Source organism: Panthera leo, chromosome E1, assembly GCF_018350215.1.
Source record: "Panthera leo isolate Ple1 chromosome E1, P.leo_Ple1_pat1.1, whole genome shotgun sequence".
NCBI lineage: Eukaryota > Metazoa > Chordata > Mammalia > Carnivora > Felidae > Panthera > Panthera leo.
Window position 1 is genome coordinate 37,379,621 of NC_056692.1, and position 15,234 is coordinate 37,394,854.

Genomic DNA, 15,234 nt, shown 5'->3' on the forward strand with positions numbered 1-15,234 from the left:
GCTTCTTTTCAGAGTAAAGGAGAGGGGAAAGAGCAATACTAAATGGAAATTAAAGGGTCAAATTCCTAACTTATTTGATATCAAATGAAAAGATTTTTTCTTTTGTTTTTAAAGTAAGCTCTACACACAACATGGGGCTTGAACTCACAACCCTGAGACCAAGAGTCACATACTCCACCAACTGAGCCAGCCAGCCAGCGCCCGGATATCAAATGAAAAGATTTTATGGGGCTTCTGAGTGGCTTAGTCGGTTAAGCATCCAACTCTTGGTTTCAGCTCAGGTCATGCTCTCGCAGTTCGTGAGTTCAAGCACTGTGTTGGACTCTGTGCTGACGGACTGGAGCCTGCTTGGGATTCTCTCTCTCTCTCTCTCTCTCTCTCTCTCTCTCTCAAAATAAATAAATAAACTTTAAAAAAAAAAAAAGTAAAAAGCACTTCAGTTCCAGTATCAATATACTTGTGAGTTTTTGCCAAACTTGACAACTTTTTAAAAATGTAGCTTATGTGGGAATAGGATTTCAGGCCAAAACTGACTACTCAATTTAATCCTTATTGTAATTACAAGGTCTAAAATAGTTCTCATTTTAAAGACGCTAACTGAATTCCCATGTGTTCTATATAATGTTTCTTCTTAACATATTCTTACCCTGTAACTAACTTGGTCATCTAGCATCTAACCTCCACATTCAATCTCATAAGGCCAATATTTTTCTCTCCATTACAAGTAAGATTTATTATCCCTGTTGTAATCTATTGCTCAAGAAGGAAAAAAAAACTTTTAAGAAAACCACATATGAACTAAGCCGCCTGGATGAACCAATCTTTCATGTTCAAAGTACTTATTTTTAAAATAACTCTTTGGCTTTATATGCATGTTACTATATTATATATATTTTACATTTATAAAAATGTAATCTGCCTAGAGTCAAAAAATAAGTTAATGTTTGAAGTAGAATTAAAATTGTGGCATTTCCTTAATCTCATAATATAGATTATTAAAATATTTCCCATGAACATCTAAAAATGTTTCCTACTTCTAAAGTAACAAACACTGATATCTTAATCTGAAAATGTATATATCCACCATACACACATCATACACACAGAGAGACAGCAAATCAAATGGAAAACAGCTCTTACCTTCATCTCCCTCTGGTGCATATGAAGCTGTAATAATGTCAATATCAGCACAATTCATCACAATCTGATTGGTTGCCTGCCTCACCTAAAGGGAAAAGAAAAACCAGCAGTGTCAGAAATAGCCTAGATTAGTAACATGTGCATCTTCCCCTTAGCCTAATGTATGTCACAGGCAATTTTTTAAAACCCAGACATCACTAAAACCTTGACTGAGTATTTATACATCACCATGGTAAAAATAAATGAGTTGTTTTAAGTAACCCAAGGCAATTTACACTTTCCAAATTATATTACAAGCAATAATAAACACAAGTATTTCACAGAATTTAAACATCTGACCAATGAGCGAAATAAAAGCAATTTTTTTCTACTTGAACCTTTATTTAAAACAATTACAATTTTTCAAATTAAAAAAAAAATCAGGAAACATTTCTCATAGGTTGCAATTAATTATGTATTATAACCTATACATCAAGCCCATCATAAGACCTTCTGTAAGGACAGAGGAAGAAAAGTGATATTATAAACCATGTCAAAACTTCATAAAACTCTTAAATTTTTTTCTTACCAAAGAAACATTTTGGATGTAACAGACACTAATGACTCACCATCAAGACCAAATAAACTTTTTAAGATTTTGTCTTATGTGCTTCAGATCCCCAAAATAAAATACAGACATAACGAAAGCCCCATCCTCTCTTCCTCATTCCCTGCAGCCACTCTCCAAAGGCTAATGTAGCTCTTTCTCATGTATGTATAGCACTTCTGCTACATATATAAATATCAGCAAGCAATGTTTTTAACTTTATACAAATAGTATCAAAGTGTATATAACCTTTGCAACCTGCTTTTTTCATTTAACATTGTTTCTGAGATGGGTAAATGCAGGCAGATGTAGATCTAACTCATTAGTTTTAACTTCTGCCTAGTGGTATTCCATTCTGTAAGTAAACCACAGTTATCCATTTCTGTCCTGAAGGAAGTTAGTTTAGTTCCATTTTTTTTGTTGTTGTTATTTAAAAAATAGTGCTACAATACTCATCTTGGTCCATGTTTTCTTATCCACCTTTTTCTTTACCAAGAATTACCCAATTATCCTCTAGAGTATTTTCAATTAATACTCCAATGAGTAAAGAATAAAGAAATTTCACTTTCATTATCCTCTGAAAACTTAAAAATTTTTGACAGTCTGATGAGTCTTAAATGGTATTCCACTGTTGTATTAATTAGAATGTCCCTTATTACTAGTAACACTGACTAATAAGCATCTTTCCTAAAAGTTTCTTTCTTCCTTTTTTTTTTTTTTTTTTTTTGCCATTGTTTTTCCTCTGCAAATTGTCCATTCATAACCTTTGCCCATTTTTCAATTTGGTTGTAACCATGGTTTTACATACTTGTTGCATTAAACAGAAACTCAAATTCATTTTCAGACATTTGAAAAGTCTAAATTTAAAGCAATAAATATACAGATGCCCTAAATCATCAACAAATGTCTACAGAGGCCAGCCAAGCAGGTGAGTACAGTAGGCCAAGTGAAGGCTCTGTGTAAAAGTAAGGCGGAAGTAACCAATTCTTGGAGCCAACCAATTATTGCTATACTGAAAAGCAGACTTAGTAGTGACAGATCTTCCAATTAAAAAAAAAAAAAAAAAAAAAAAAAGCCACAGGGGTGCCTGGCTGGCTCAGCCAGTACAGCATGAAAACTCTAGATCTCAGGATCTGAGTTCAAACCCCACATTAGAGACAGAGATTACTTAAAAAAAAAAAAAAAAAAAAAAAAGCCACAAATTTCAGATTTCATGTGCAATCTCCCAAATTTTAACTAATGGCAATGAATGCAAAATTTGCAAAAACACTGCACAGTCCAAACAAAATCCACGTGTAGGTCAATAGCGCCTTGAGATCACCAAGAGACCACAGAACTAGGTAAGGACAAGAGAGTAGTGTAATATCTGTAGGGAAAAGCTATACCATAATCACTTTATTAATAACCAATAAACATGATTAATCTCAAGCTAAAATTATCTAAACTAAATTAGAGAGTATGTTATTAAGCCTGTAACACACTGTCAAAATCTCCAACATATAACATGAAACTATTTTGGTTCATTAAAAACAATCCTTTCCAGGGGTTTGACTTGCTCAGTTGGTAAAATATGGACTCTTATTCTTGGGGTCCTGAGTTCAAGCCCCACGATAGGTATAGAGCTTAGTTTTTAAAAAATCCTTTTCATAAGTCCGTTTCTAAACAAAAATATCATTTAATGAACTTTAAAAAAATTTTTCAAGTGGTAGAGGCAGCTGGCTGGCTCAGTCAGCAGAGTATGCGACTCTTGATCCTGGGGTCGTGAGTTCCAGCCCCACATTGGGTGTAGAGACTACTTAAAAATAAAATCTTAAAATAAACACACACATACATAATAAATTTTGCGAGTGGTAATATTCCTTCATACCATTTACTTCACCAAGATCATATCGTTCCCTTTTTTAATACTTATTTATTTTTGAGAGAGAGGGGGGAGGATGGGCAGAGAGAGAGGGAATCCGAAGCAGGCTCCAGGCTCTGAGCTGTCAGCACGGAGCCCTATGTGGGGCTCAAACTCACAAGCCATGAGATCATGACCAGAGCCAAAGTCAGACCGTTTAACCAACTGAGCCACCCAAGTGCCGCTACTTATTCATTTTGACAGAGAGAACGAACATGCTCTCTGTCTCTCTCAAGGTGGGGGGCAGGAGCAGAGAGAGAGGAAGATAGAGAATCCCAAACAGGCTCCTTGCTTTCCACTTGGAGCTGGATGCAGGGCTTGATCCCAGGAACAGTGAGATCAGGACCTGAGCTGAAACCAAGACTCGGACTCTTAACCGCCTGAGCCACCCTGGAATCCCACACCAAGAACATTCCTAAACAGCAGTAAAACTTTTGTGTCCCAACTGGCCATTTAATAACACATCTGAACAAAAACAAACAAACAAAACTTTGCCTATTTATAAAGTGACTTTAAAAAAATTCAGAACAGAGAAATGAAGCACTTAATGAGGCTGCGGTGAGGGGCAGGGAGGTATCTCCAAAAAGTTGAATGAATAAAAGTCTTCCAGAGTTTGAAGTTTATGCCAACAGAATGACAACAGTAGTTTAGTTACGCATCTTAATCTTTATCTAGGCAACCGTATTTTCATCCATCAACAGCTTTGGTGAATTTAATGGTAGCCAAGCAGTTAATCTGCCAATGTCAAGATACCTGTACAACACTACATATGCCAAATGACATTTATCTCACTACTACTGTAACATTCTGAGGGAAACTGCTTGCGTACTTTGGAAAGGCACAGTGTACAAAATCCAGTTACCAGTACATTCTAATTTCTCCTGTGTTGAAGGAAAACCCACCTGCTTATAAGCTGCTTGTTGAATAACTACTAATTTTTTTTTGCAGGGTGGCAGGGAAGAACCAAAGGAACAAAAACACTTATTTTAATAATAGAAAGCTACTCAAATTTTAAAAACCAGACAGTATATTCTGCTTCATGTTAGACAATGCATTTTGAACAGGAAGGAAAGTGTTTGTTTTAGCCCTTAGTGCCTGATACACAGTAATTACTTAATAGATGTTATTATTAAGACACACACACAGAGGAGCACACAGCTGGCTCAGTTGGTAGAACATGGAACTCTTGATCACAGGGTTGTGAGTTCAAGCCCCACGCTGGGCACAGAGTTTACTTAAAAAAAAAAAAAAAAAAAAAAAAGACACAGAGACCAAGATTAAATGCACTCTAATCATAAAAATGTTAACTCTGAATATCATCTAACAGCATTCACCCAACAGTTTATAAAGTGCCTAGGAGAATGATATGAAACTTAAAAACTATGTGCTATTATATAGCACCATGGGTATCAGCATACATATACTGCCCAAGGTTTAAAATATCTCCGTGGACTTAAGTGCTTGACTACCACACTATAACACTACTCTTTTTGATGCTTTCCCAACAGTAGCACTGACTGGATGATTCAGTATGTGATTTCTCACATATTAACATCACCATGTTAGTGAATGTTACCTGTGTGTTCCACTATTAAAAATATGGGTAATAATTCAAAGGAATTTCAGCATTAAGACCTTCACAATTTACAAGCTTAAAATAGAAGCAAAAAACTGAAGTTGGCATATATATTGTGTGGATAACAAACTCATTTTCAACTTCTCCATTTGATTCTACTAAAAAATGGAACAATAATATATCCTTTCCTTGTTTCAAACCTAGGGTTAAGTCTTCTTGAAGTTTGATATAGACTGTATTTCAACTGGACCAAACACTAATAGCTCTACTGAAAATACAGCTTGACCACTGGTAACACTTTTACAGTGGAAGTTTCCTATGAGCTAAGAAGGCAGCAACATGAGATAATTTTTTTTCCTGAATAAGTCTTTATTACAATCACCCAGAAATACATCTTCCAGGTACTATAAGACTCAAGAGGGTTTTTTTCTGATTACCAAAGTCCTCAGATTTTAGTAAAAGGAAATCTCCAGTGTAATAACTCCAAATACCAATCAGTCTGAAGCCTGAGCCACTTTGCCTCACAAGCAGTTTCATAGTTAAAATTCTGTAATAATCATTGCTTCTGCAGAACGGGGCTGTAATTTCTAAAGACAATAAGGAGCAAATAATTAGCAAACACAAATTGAGCCAAGTTTTTTAATGAGAGAGATTGACAAGAAAAGAACAAGTTGCAGAAAGTCAAATGTGGTAATGTTTTCGATTACCACTAATGTAAAAATTTTTAATGTACAGAACACTGCTGTGTGTTGTTGGTGGCTACTTACATATGCAATAAAAGTTTAAATAACAGTTGGTGGCTACTTACATATGCACATAGGAATAATACTCACCTACCTAAAGAGAGAAGTTACCCCTGAAAGTAGGGATGGGAAGAGATGGAAATGGACTTCAGTGGTATCTGTGACCTTTTATTTCCTAAAAAACATTATGCATAGTCTGAAGCAAATGCGGGGGGGGGGGGGGGGGGGGGCATTAATATCTGCTCAATCTGAGTGGTGAGTTACTCTTCTGTATTTATAAAACATTTCCTAATTTAAAGTAAAATTTTAAAGTGATTACAAGTGGCCAAATAAACTGAGAACTACAAACTTAAATGATGTTCAAAACTGAATCTCCAAGATCTGGAGAACGAATCCCAGTTAGCAACAAAACAGCTATCTAGGAAGACTCAGTCCTTTGCCACTGACTCACATACAGATTAGAGTAGGATTTACCTTCCAATAAGAATAGGCTCATTTATGTAGCAAAGTTCGGAGAAGTTGCATAGATAATTTACTGCTCAAGATCACATGTGGCCAGGCTGTACTGGACAACACCAATTATCCAGAACCAGGAAGTTTAAAAAAAAAAAAAAAAAAAAGAGCCTGTATAGAAGCCAGAATAGATGATACAAAGTCCATACAATAAAGCTCATACCCTTCACTCAGAAGAGTCCATCAAACTCTCACTTAGAAATTTCTTTTTAAGCTCACAAAAGCCTGTTTATCTGGTTAGTTAGACCTCTTCAGATCAAGTTCAATAAAATAGAAGAGGGAAGAAATTGCACAATCGGCAACAACCAGGCACCAGAAGCAGCAAGAAGTAATAACCTAACAGTAAGAAAAACAAACAAAAAGACTTTATAGATATGAAAGTAGTAAATTATAGTAATAATTGGGTAAATCTGTGGTTACAAGTATCAGTGACAGATGTTCAGAACAACGTCCAGTATTTAAAAAAAGAGGAAAGCAACAAACCTAGATTATAAGGAACTAGAGTTTTAAAAAAATACATTTTTGGAATCTTTCCATCCAAATCAGTAAATATTTTTTTTAAGTGTAAAGTGCCTCAAAGGGTAAACTTCATTTATCCGGAAAATTCACTGCAAAATTCATTGCCAGATGATAGTAGATAAAGCTTAACATATAAAAGCTGCTTATATTTAGGTGTTTCTTCATACATATAATTCAAGAAATAAAAGAAAATCTGAACAACTTCAGTTCCTTATTACCAATCTTTCCAATTTAATTTCTTAAGACCATTTAGTGATTCCACACAATGCTGCACAAATTATTAATTTTATCACTTTTTTAAGTAATAAAACACAACCAAAATGACTGCATAGAAAATATGCAGGAGCGCCTGGGTGGCTCAGTCGGTTAAGCATCCAACTTGGGCTCAGGTCATGATCTCTTGATTGGTGAGTTCAAGCCCCGCATAGGGCTCTGTGCTGACAGCTCAGAGCCTGGAGCCTGCTTGGGATTCTGTGTCTCCCTCTCCCTTTGCCTCTCCCCTGCTCACATTCTGCCTCTCTCTCTCTCTCTCTCTCTCTCTCTCTCTCAAAAATAAATAAACATTAAAAAATTTAAAGAAAATATGCAAAATTTGGGCATAAAATTCCATAACACAGGGTTGACAATAACATCCATTTAGGTGCCAGGTTTTAGCCTGCCAAACAAACTACTATATCTGTAACTCTCCGCTAAGTGCCAATTTAGTCATCACCAACATGAGTATTTTGTTGGCAAAGACCAAGGATTGTCTACTATATCCTGACTTCTGGCCTTGAAGGATGAAGTTAATTTCTTTGGCACAGGTTAACTATTTCCATAAGAGAAAGCCCAATTACTGTATAAACCACAATACCCTAGTAACAAGAAAGTGTAGCCACTCACATAAACATCTTATCTATTTTTTATTAATTATCCACAAAGCAAGAGAAATCAGAATTTGAAATAGTTACAAAAGCTCTCAAGTATCCTAATGTAAAGGGGGATGGGGGCAGTGGTAGTAGAAATGTCCCATTTCTCTAGGCCCTTGATAACACATTTGCAAAAAAACCTGCTGACCTAGACCACACTCACTTATGTAAAAGACAACTGCTTTTAAAATTGGTGCATGTTGACTAATTTCTTCACCTTCCCCAGGAGCCCACACCCCAGACCAGGTTAAAAATCCACTAAGCTTCTAATATGTAACCTGTACAAATACTCTGAGCTTATCATAAAATTTTGCAACTAAAGCAACCAAGCAACTTGCATACTTTGTGTAATATGATCCCAACTGTTAGGAAACTGACCCAATACCAGTTATAAATCTAGATTTCTAGAGATATAATAATCTTGTCCACATTTTTAGATCTCCACAATAAGATACCATCTAACGCCACAATTATTGCTCTAAACCATGTATCTCAAAAACATGACTATGTGCTTTTTACTACTAATGCTAACTTTTACCAACATTAACTCCTTTCCTCTTCCAAAGGTGGCAATGTGTGCAATTAAAAAGTCCAATCATTCTGTAATCAAACCTGTTACAAGTCACTATCATACCATCTTTCATTCGTGTTACCACCTAGCCTGCAAAGAATTTCTGGAAAGAATTGCTTTGAAAACCTCCTGTTACGAACAAAGATCCATTTACTTCCTTGTATCAAATTCACAATTCCCCATTAATATCTAGTACGTTACCATGTGCTCCATCAATGGCCCAAAGCAGTCTTCCACATAGTTTTCACCACTTTGGAAAAGCAAGTAGAAAGGCAGTAAGGAGAAGCATGTCACTGCATCTTGTTCTGTCCCAACACTTAAACAGAACTGTCACTTCACTTCCTAATAATCACTGAAAAATCTTTATTTAGATAGTCTTTTTCTGAAAAATTCCCTTCAATATGCATACCTCTCAAAACTCGGAACCCATGTTGCCAACTAACGAGGTAAGGAAACAAATGATTTTTTAAATCTAACTCAGTCTTTTCACATAATGCGAACTCATTCATCATAGGTCCTTCTTCCCCCAGGTTTGCCAAGTCACAAGACACACTACTGTTTACAGTCCCTCCCATCTGCCCCCTGCCAATATGTATCAAACACTCTAGTCACTTGGCTTAAACAAACAGTCTCCCAAATAACCCTCTCAAATCCTAATTTAGACCAAAGATACACTCATTCTGATTCATATTCTTAGTGGAAATTTTTTTAAATCACCTGACTTTCAAACGGGTTAAGTTTTGCCTTTTGAAACAGCCAGACCCTAGAGCCCTCGTGCTTTCCCACAAGCACTTCATACGTGACAGTATACTTTTTAATTCTACACTTTCAGACGTATTTTCAATCTGAGTACTCAGCTTTCAAAGACAACTTCAAACTTTCAATTCATTCCAGCACCATACATTCCTTTCATTTCGCTGCGATATACACCCTGTTCTTTAAGCTTGAGGCCTACTGGTTTTCCCTCTCTGACTGCAGTAGAGAAAGAACTGAAACAATATATTTACCATCATTCTTTTTAAAGATAACTGCTAAACGGTTCCCATTTCTCACCGCAGACTTCACATAACACACCATAAAACACGGTATATCACAAATGTCTATTGTTCGGGACCTTTGGAGGGCATCAGTACTAAAAGTCTCCAAGATCAAACAATACTTAAGATAATGTGGGGGGCGGGGGGCATGATTCACCAAAAACTGCAATGAAGAGTAATGGAATATTTTCAACAGTGGTATGCTAAAGCTAACAGCTTCTTTCAGAGGACTGTTACTGCTAAGCAACCATCGCGGTAACAATAAATCCACCTGCTTCACAGCCTGCAAAGCTAGAAGACGGGAGGAAAAGCGGAGATGGGGTCCTCCTTCAGCTTCTCTAGAGGTTAGGAGAGAACAAAGTCACTGCTGCACTGTCACTTGAGGGGAAGGGGGAGGGGGCGGATCATCTTGGAAACCCAGCCCCTGGGCCGGAGCAGGCGGGGAGAACTCAGCAAGGCTGCCCGGGATTAGCATTCTCCTTCTCACCCTCTCCCCCCCTTCTAGAATCTCCCGTCCACGCTAACGCGCGGCGGTCGGAGTCTCAGATGACCGCCCCTTCCAATGTGTCCTCCGTGGGGCGTAGGGAAATCCAGAGAAAAGAACTGAGTCAGGAGGGTGAGACGGAGCGTGGACTCCCATGACCCCTCTGGCCTCCCCCAACAGCCTCCAGCCTCGCCCAGAACACTACCGAGCCCGGAAGGGCCTGGGGTCGGGGGGAAGCCCGGCACAGGTGTGCTCGCCCGGGGCAGGGGTGGGGAGGGGGGGGGTGCGGGCGCTCGGGCAGGGCCCGCCAGCTCCCTCGGCGCTCCCCGCAGCGCGGCCCGGGGCCCCAGCCCAGCAGGGCAGAGCACATCGGCCGGGGCGCCCCGCGGCCGCCCCAGAGGGGCGCGCCGCTCCCGGAGCCGGCCTCGCCAGCCCCAGGCCCGCAGCGCCCAGGCCCGCCGGCCTGCCCGCCCTCCCGGCCGGGCCCCCAGCCCAGCCCGCGGCCTAACTGCTTGCCCCGCAGCTCGCCCCCGGCGCCCGAGGGTCGCCGTACCTGGGCGGCGGCCTCCAGCTTGCCCTCGAAGGTGAAGTCCAGCAAGTCGGGCTTGAGGCAAAGGCTGTAGTTGATGGGGGAGACATCGGCAGGCAGCCGCTCGAAGGGCCTCTTCTCCGGCATCGCGGCGCGGCCCAGGCTGTGGAGGCGGCGGCGAGAGGAGCGGCTGAGGAGGAGAAGGAGGAGGGGAGGAGGCGGAGGGCCGAGGAAGAGCAGGCGGCGAGCGAGGGAGGGGGCGGCGGCTGCCAGCCACATCCACCGAGCGCGGGCGACCGCCTGAGGAGAGTGACCGGGGAGCCTGGGGTAGGGGGGGGCGGGGGAGAGACCCAGCCGGAGCGCTCGCGGCCGGGAGGGAGGCAGTGCGGGCGGGCGGGCGGGCTGCCTACGGGGAAGGGGGCGGAGGGGAGGGCAGGGGAGGAGGGCCTGCAGGGAGGGAAGGAGGCGGCGGCGGCGGCGGCGGCAGCTGCGTGCGCGGCCCCGCCGGCCGGGCGCGCCCCCACCGCTGTGCGCGCGCGCGCCGGGGCAGGGGGCGGAGCGGCGAGGGCGCGGCCGGCTGGGCGAGAGGGTGCGGGGTCGCGGGCGCGTGCTGGGGGCGGAAGGCGGCTCCCCGCGCTGCACCTGTCGGCGCCACTGGGGAGAGCCGGATCGTCGCGAGCCGAAAGGAGCCCAGAAGGGTTGGAGAAGCGGAGGGAAAGCCGCGTGAGGACCCCCCACACACACACACCCCACCCCCAGCTACATTTGGAAGTTGAAGTCTGTGCAATTGGCTGGTACATCAGGGTAAAATGTTAAAATATCAATTCAGAGCAAAACCCCAAACTGGATTTTTACCTCCAGATCAGCGGAAAGCCCTGACTGGAGGCTATTTGGCAGTACTTATTCCTGTTATTTTAAACAACTTGAAGGGATGATTATGAAAAAAAAATTGCCAGAAAACTTTTAATAATCCAGGTTACTTAAACCAATGCCATTTGGACCTTTGAGGGAGTGATTTCAAAAGTTAGGAAGATTTTCGTTTCCGTGATTTAATGTTCACAGTAAGATATGTTTTTCATCTTTTTTCCGTTTTCATCTTTGTTTCTTCTTTTTTAAACTAAAAGACCCTTTGCCAGTTGTGTCCTCTTTAAAGTTAAACTAGCTGTGGTTCCCTCAATAGATAGTAGTTCTGTAGATATCTCACAAATCGGGGTTATATATATTTTAATAGAAATGTATATTAATCATATATAAATATGTATTTATACATATATATAAATATGTATTTTTAAAGTGTCAAGGACAAAGAGATTCATCCGTAATCCCCATATTCCTTTATAGAGCCTTCTCATGTAGTACCCCTTGATTTCCAAACTCAAATGCTGAATGACATACGGACCAGCACTGTACAATGGAAATATATTGGAGCCAACTAAGTGACTTTAAATTTTCTAGTAGCACATCAGAGAACGAAAGGGAAACAACGGAGATTGACACATCTTATTTAACCCAACATATCCAAAATATTTCCACATGTAATCATATAAAAAATAATGAGATTTTATTTCTCCGTACTGAAGCTCTGAAATCCAGTGTATATTTTACATTCAGAGAACATCTCAGTTCCGGCTAGCCACATTTATAGTGCTCAATTGCCCCGTGAGACCAGGGGCTGTTGTCTTGGGCACTGGGCCTGCCCTCTTGTTCTCTAAATCCTGCATAACTTTTAGGACAGACTGAAAGCAATCCTTTCAAACTAAGATGTGAGATGAGGCCTTTTGTTACATGCAGGACTCTCTGTGACCACTTCTAGGTCATAGAAATAATAATAGTAATAACTTAGTTATATGCTAATAATCTAACTAGTCACTGAATAATAATGTATGGAATGCTTACTACACACTTTTCACATATTAATTCGTTTAATCCTTTCAACAGCCTGTTTAGGTGGACCCCATTTTTCCCATCTTACAGATGAGAAAACAGACACACATAGATTCAGTGACTTGTCATACAGCAAATAAATGGCAGAATTGGCATCAGAACACAGCCATTTTTATTTCTCTCCTGAAAAATTTTGCGGCAGCTTCCCTATTTTTCTAACTCTTCAGTTTTGTTTTATTCCAGTCCGTCTGTATCTCTGCTTCTTAAAAAGTTATTCTCATTTTGTGAGTACCCATAAAACTCCCTCTTGTCTGTTAAAGCAAATTTGATTTATAACCATTTAAGGCTCTCCATGAACTGTCCTTAGATTTGTTTTTTTCTCACCCTGTAACATAGATTCTCCAGTCTTAGCAAGCTAACCTGTTTACTATTTGGCCCTGATAGTTTGCTCATTCTCTCTTCTCTACCATTGCCATGCATTATTGCTGGAAAGACCTCCTTATCCTCTTTGCCCAACCCATGCTTCTTCCTTCAAACCTCACCTTTTCCAGAAAGCTCTCATTGACTAACTCCACTCAACTCTAACCCCTTTCCTGTCAGCTCCCAAGTACTGGCTTTTGCTGATTTGTTTGTATTTCGTCTGTTGTTCTGTAATTATATTTTTAATTTGTTTATATGGATATCTTTTCAAGATGTACTTCTAATTCCTTCATAACTGTAGGTATTGAGCCCTGAACAAATACATCTCAATTGTTATTGACCCAACTAACCGATTGATCAAGAGAGAATATTTTATCCAGTCTGTAGCCTTTCCTTTTTGTACAAGACGTATGCCCTATAGAGAAACTATGTGAACCTAAGACTAGAAGCAACCTTTTTTTTTTTTTTTAATAAAATCACAGAAGCAATTAAAAAAAAAAAATCACCAGGGCCATAGACTTCATAGTAGCAGTAATTGTGAGGGAAAAGGGGAGAATCTTACCTGGCCCTCTCCCTAGTCCCATGACCCAGCAAGTTCCAATGTAGCAAGTCAGGAGTGAAGCCATACTTACTACCTATAAGTTGGGATTGGGGAATGGAAGGTTGAATTGGGGTATGGGCATACAGTTCTCATAAATAAGACTGGCTAACAATCTAATATGCTCCAGGCAGGCCTCTCTGGAATAACTGAAATGAAGAACACGAGGGCTCTTGGAAATTCATTTCTCTCCACGATGCTTCAGAAGGAATGGGGCAGGGTGGGGGGGTGGGAGATTCAGTAATGTCTCAAGGTCATTAGCCTTACTTCTAGCAGATCTCTAGGCTTCTGTTTAAGGAAGCCCTTGAAAATCTAAATCCCCCCCCCCATTCCCCCATTCAGTCGTGGCTGCCACAATTAGACAGAAAGGGTGAGGACAATTTTTTTCTTACATCTGTAATGAGAACCTTAGCAGCAGACAATAACTGCTCCAGGTCTGTCAAATAGATGCATGAAAATCTAAATTTCAAAACCCATGCAAATTGTATACTTCAGTAAAAAATTAAGAAAGAAAAACGTAGGGGCATCTGGGTGGCTGAGTTGGTTAAGCCTCTGACTTTGGCTCAGGTCACAATCTCACAGTTCAAGACTTAGAACCCCGCTTTGGACTCTACTATCGGCAGGGAGCCTGCTTCAGATCCTCTGTCTCCCCCTCTCTCTGCCCCTCCTGCACTCGTTCTCTTTCTCTCTATCAAAATAAATAAACTTGAAAGAAAGAAAGAAACAAAGAAACAAAGAAAGAAAGAGGAAGAAAGAAAGAAAGAAAGAAAGAAAGAAAGAAAGAAAGAAAGAAAAAGAAAAAAAAACACCAAAGTTATTCTAGGGGCTCTTGGCTGGCTCAGTCAGTAGAGCATGCAACTCTTGATCTTGGGGTCTTGAGTTTAAGCCCCACATTGGATGTAGAGATTACTTAAATAAGTACATAAACCTCAAAAAATAAATAAATGAAGTCATTCTAAGACATTTTTGTCCTTAGATTTTAGGCACTAGCCTGAGTCTGAGGATATAAGTCCCAGTCTTACCACTGACTTTGTCTATGGCTTGGAGCAAGTCTTACAATTTCCCTGCTTCAGTTTCCCCATTCAGAAAGGAGACAAGTGCATGATGAATGCTTTTCTCGAAGAAAAATATTATGTTACCTGTGGGTTAGGAATTTCTAAAAGAAGTCTATCATGTTCTTAATGTCAGTATGGTCTTCATAGCAGGAATGCTAGATAAAGAGCTGGGAGAAATGATATGTTGAACAAGCGTAAACCATTGGAAAACATGTTTTAAAGCAAAGATAATATAAAGGAGTTGGGACAGGAAGCCAAAATATTCAGGGAGGAGGGAAACACATCCTGGCTGTGGAACATTGAAAGGGGAAGAGAAAGATGTGGAAGACTTTGGGAGACCATTACAAAACCCACGATATTAGATCGAAACTAAGCATAACTATTAATATGTAACCTCCCTGATGTAGAAATTAAAGCCTTCAATGTCACTTTCAAGCATGGAAATTATAATTCTAATTTCGCTATTATGAGTCTTAACCTGGGGAAGGTAGTGAGAGGGTTCCAAACACTAGGGACACAAAAAGAAAGAGAGCAATCCATGGGAGCTTGGATGCCATGAGATCCCAGCTTTGACTCTTTGTAACATAAAATGGCTGTTGGAATGACTGTTGGAAAAGTGGGGAGTACATCTACCCATCCTGTGTTTTTCATGAAAGTAAAGCAGATTAATTCCATATGCTTTTAAATGTATACTATACCAATGGATACTGTGTATAACAGGTGGTGTGTATGTTTGCATGTGTATATAAATACAGCTGAACTTTGAAAAAG

At 40.2% G+C, this 15,234-nt stretch overlaps 1 protein-coding gene across 1 annotated transcript in view; it reads right to left on the reverse strand.

The window, feature by feature from the left end:
- NPEPPS (aminopeptidase puromycin sensitive) overlaps window positions 1-10,838 on the reverse strand; it is a 93,671-nt gene extending 82,833 nt beyond the window's left edge. Inside the window, exons 1-2 of the mRNA XM_042916581.1 lie at window positions 10,531-10,838; window positions 1,141-1,225 (exon numbers count right to left, since the gene is read on the reverse strand). Of these exons, the coding sequence (XP_042772515.1) occupies window positions 1,141-1,225; window positions 10,531-10,785 (340 nt within the window). The 5' untranslated portion in view covers window positions 10,786-10,838. The remainder of the gene's footprint in view (window positions 1-1,140; window positions 1,226-10,530) is intronic.
- Window positions 10,839-15,234: the final 4,396 nt, after the last annotated feature.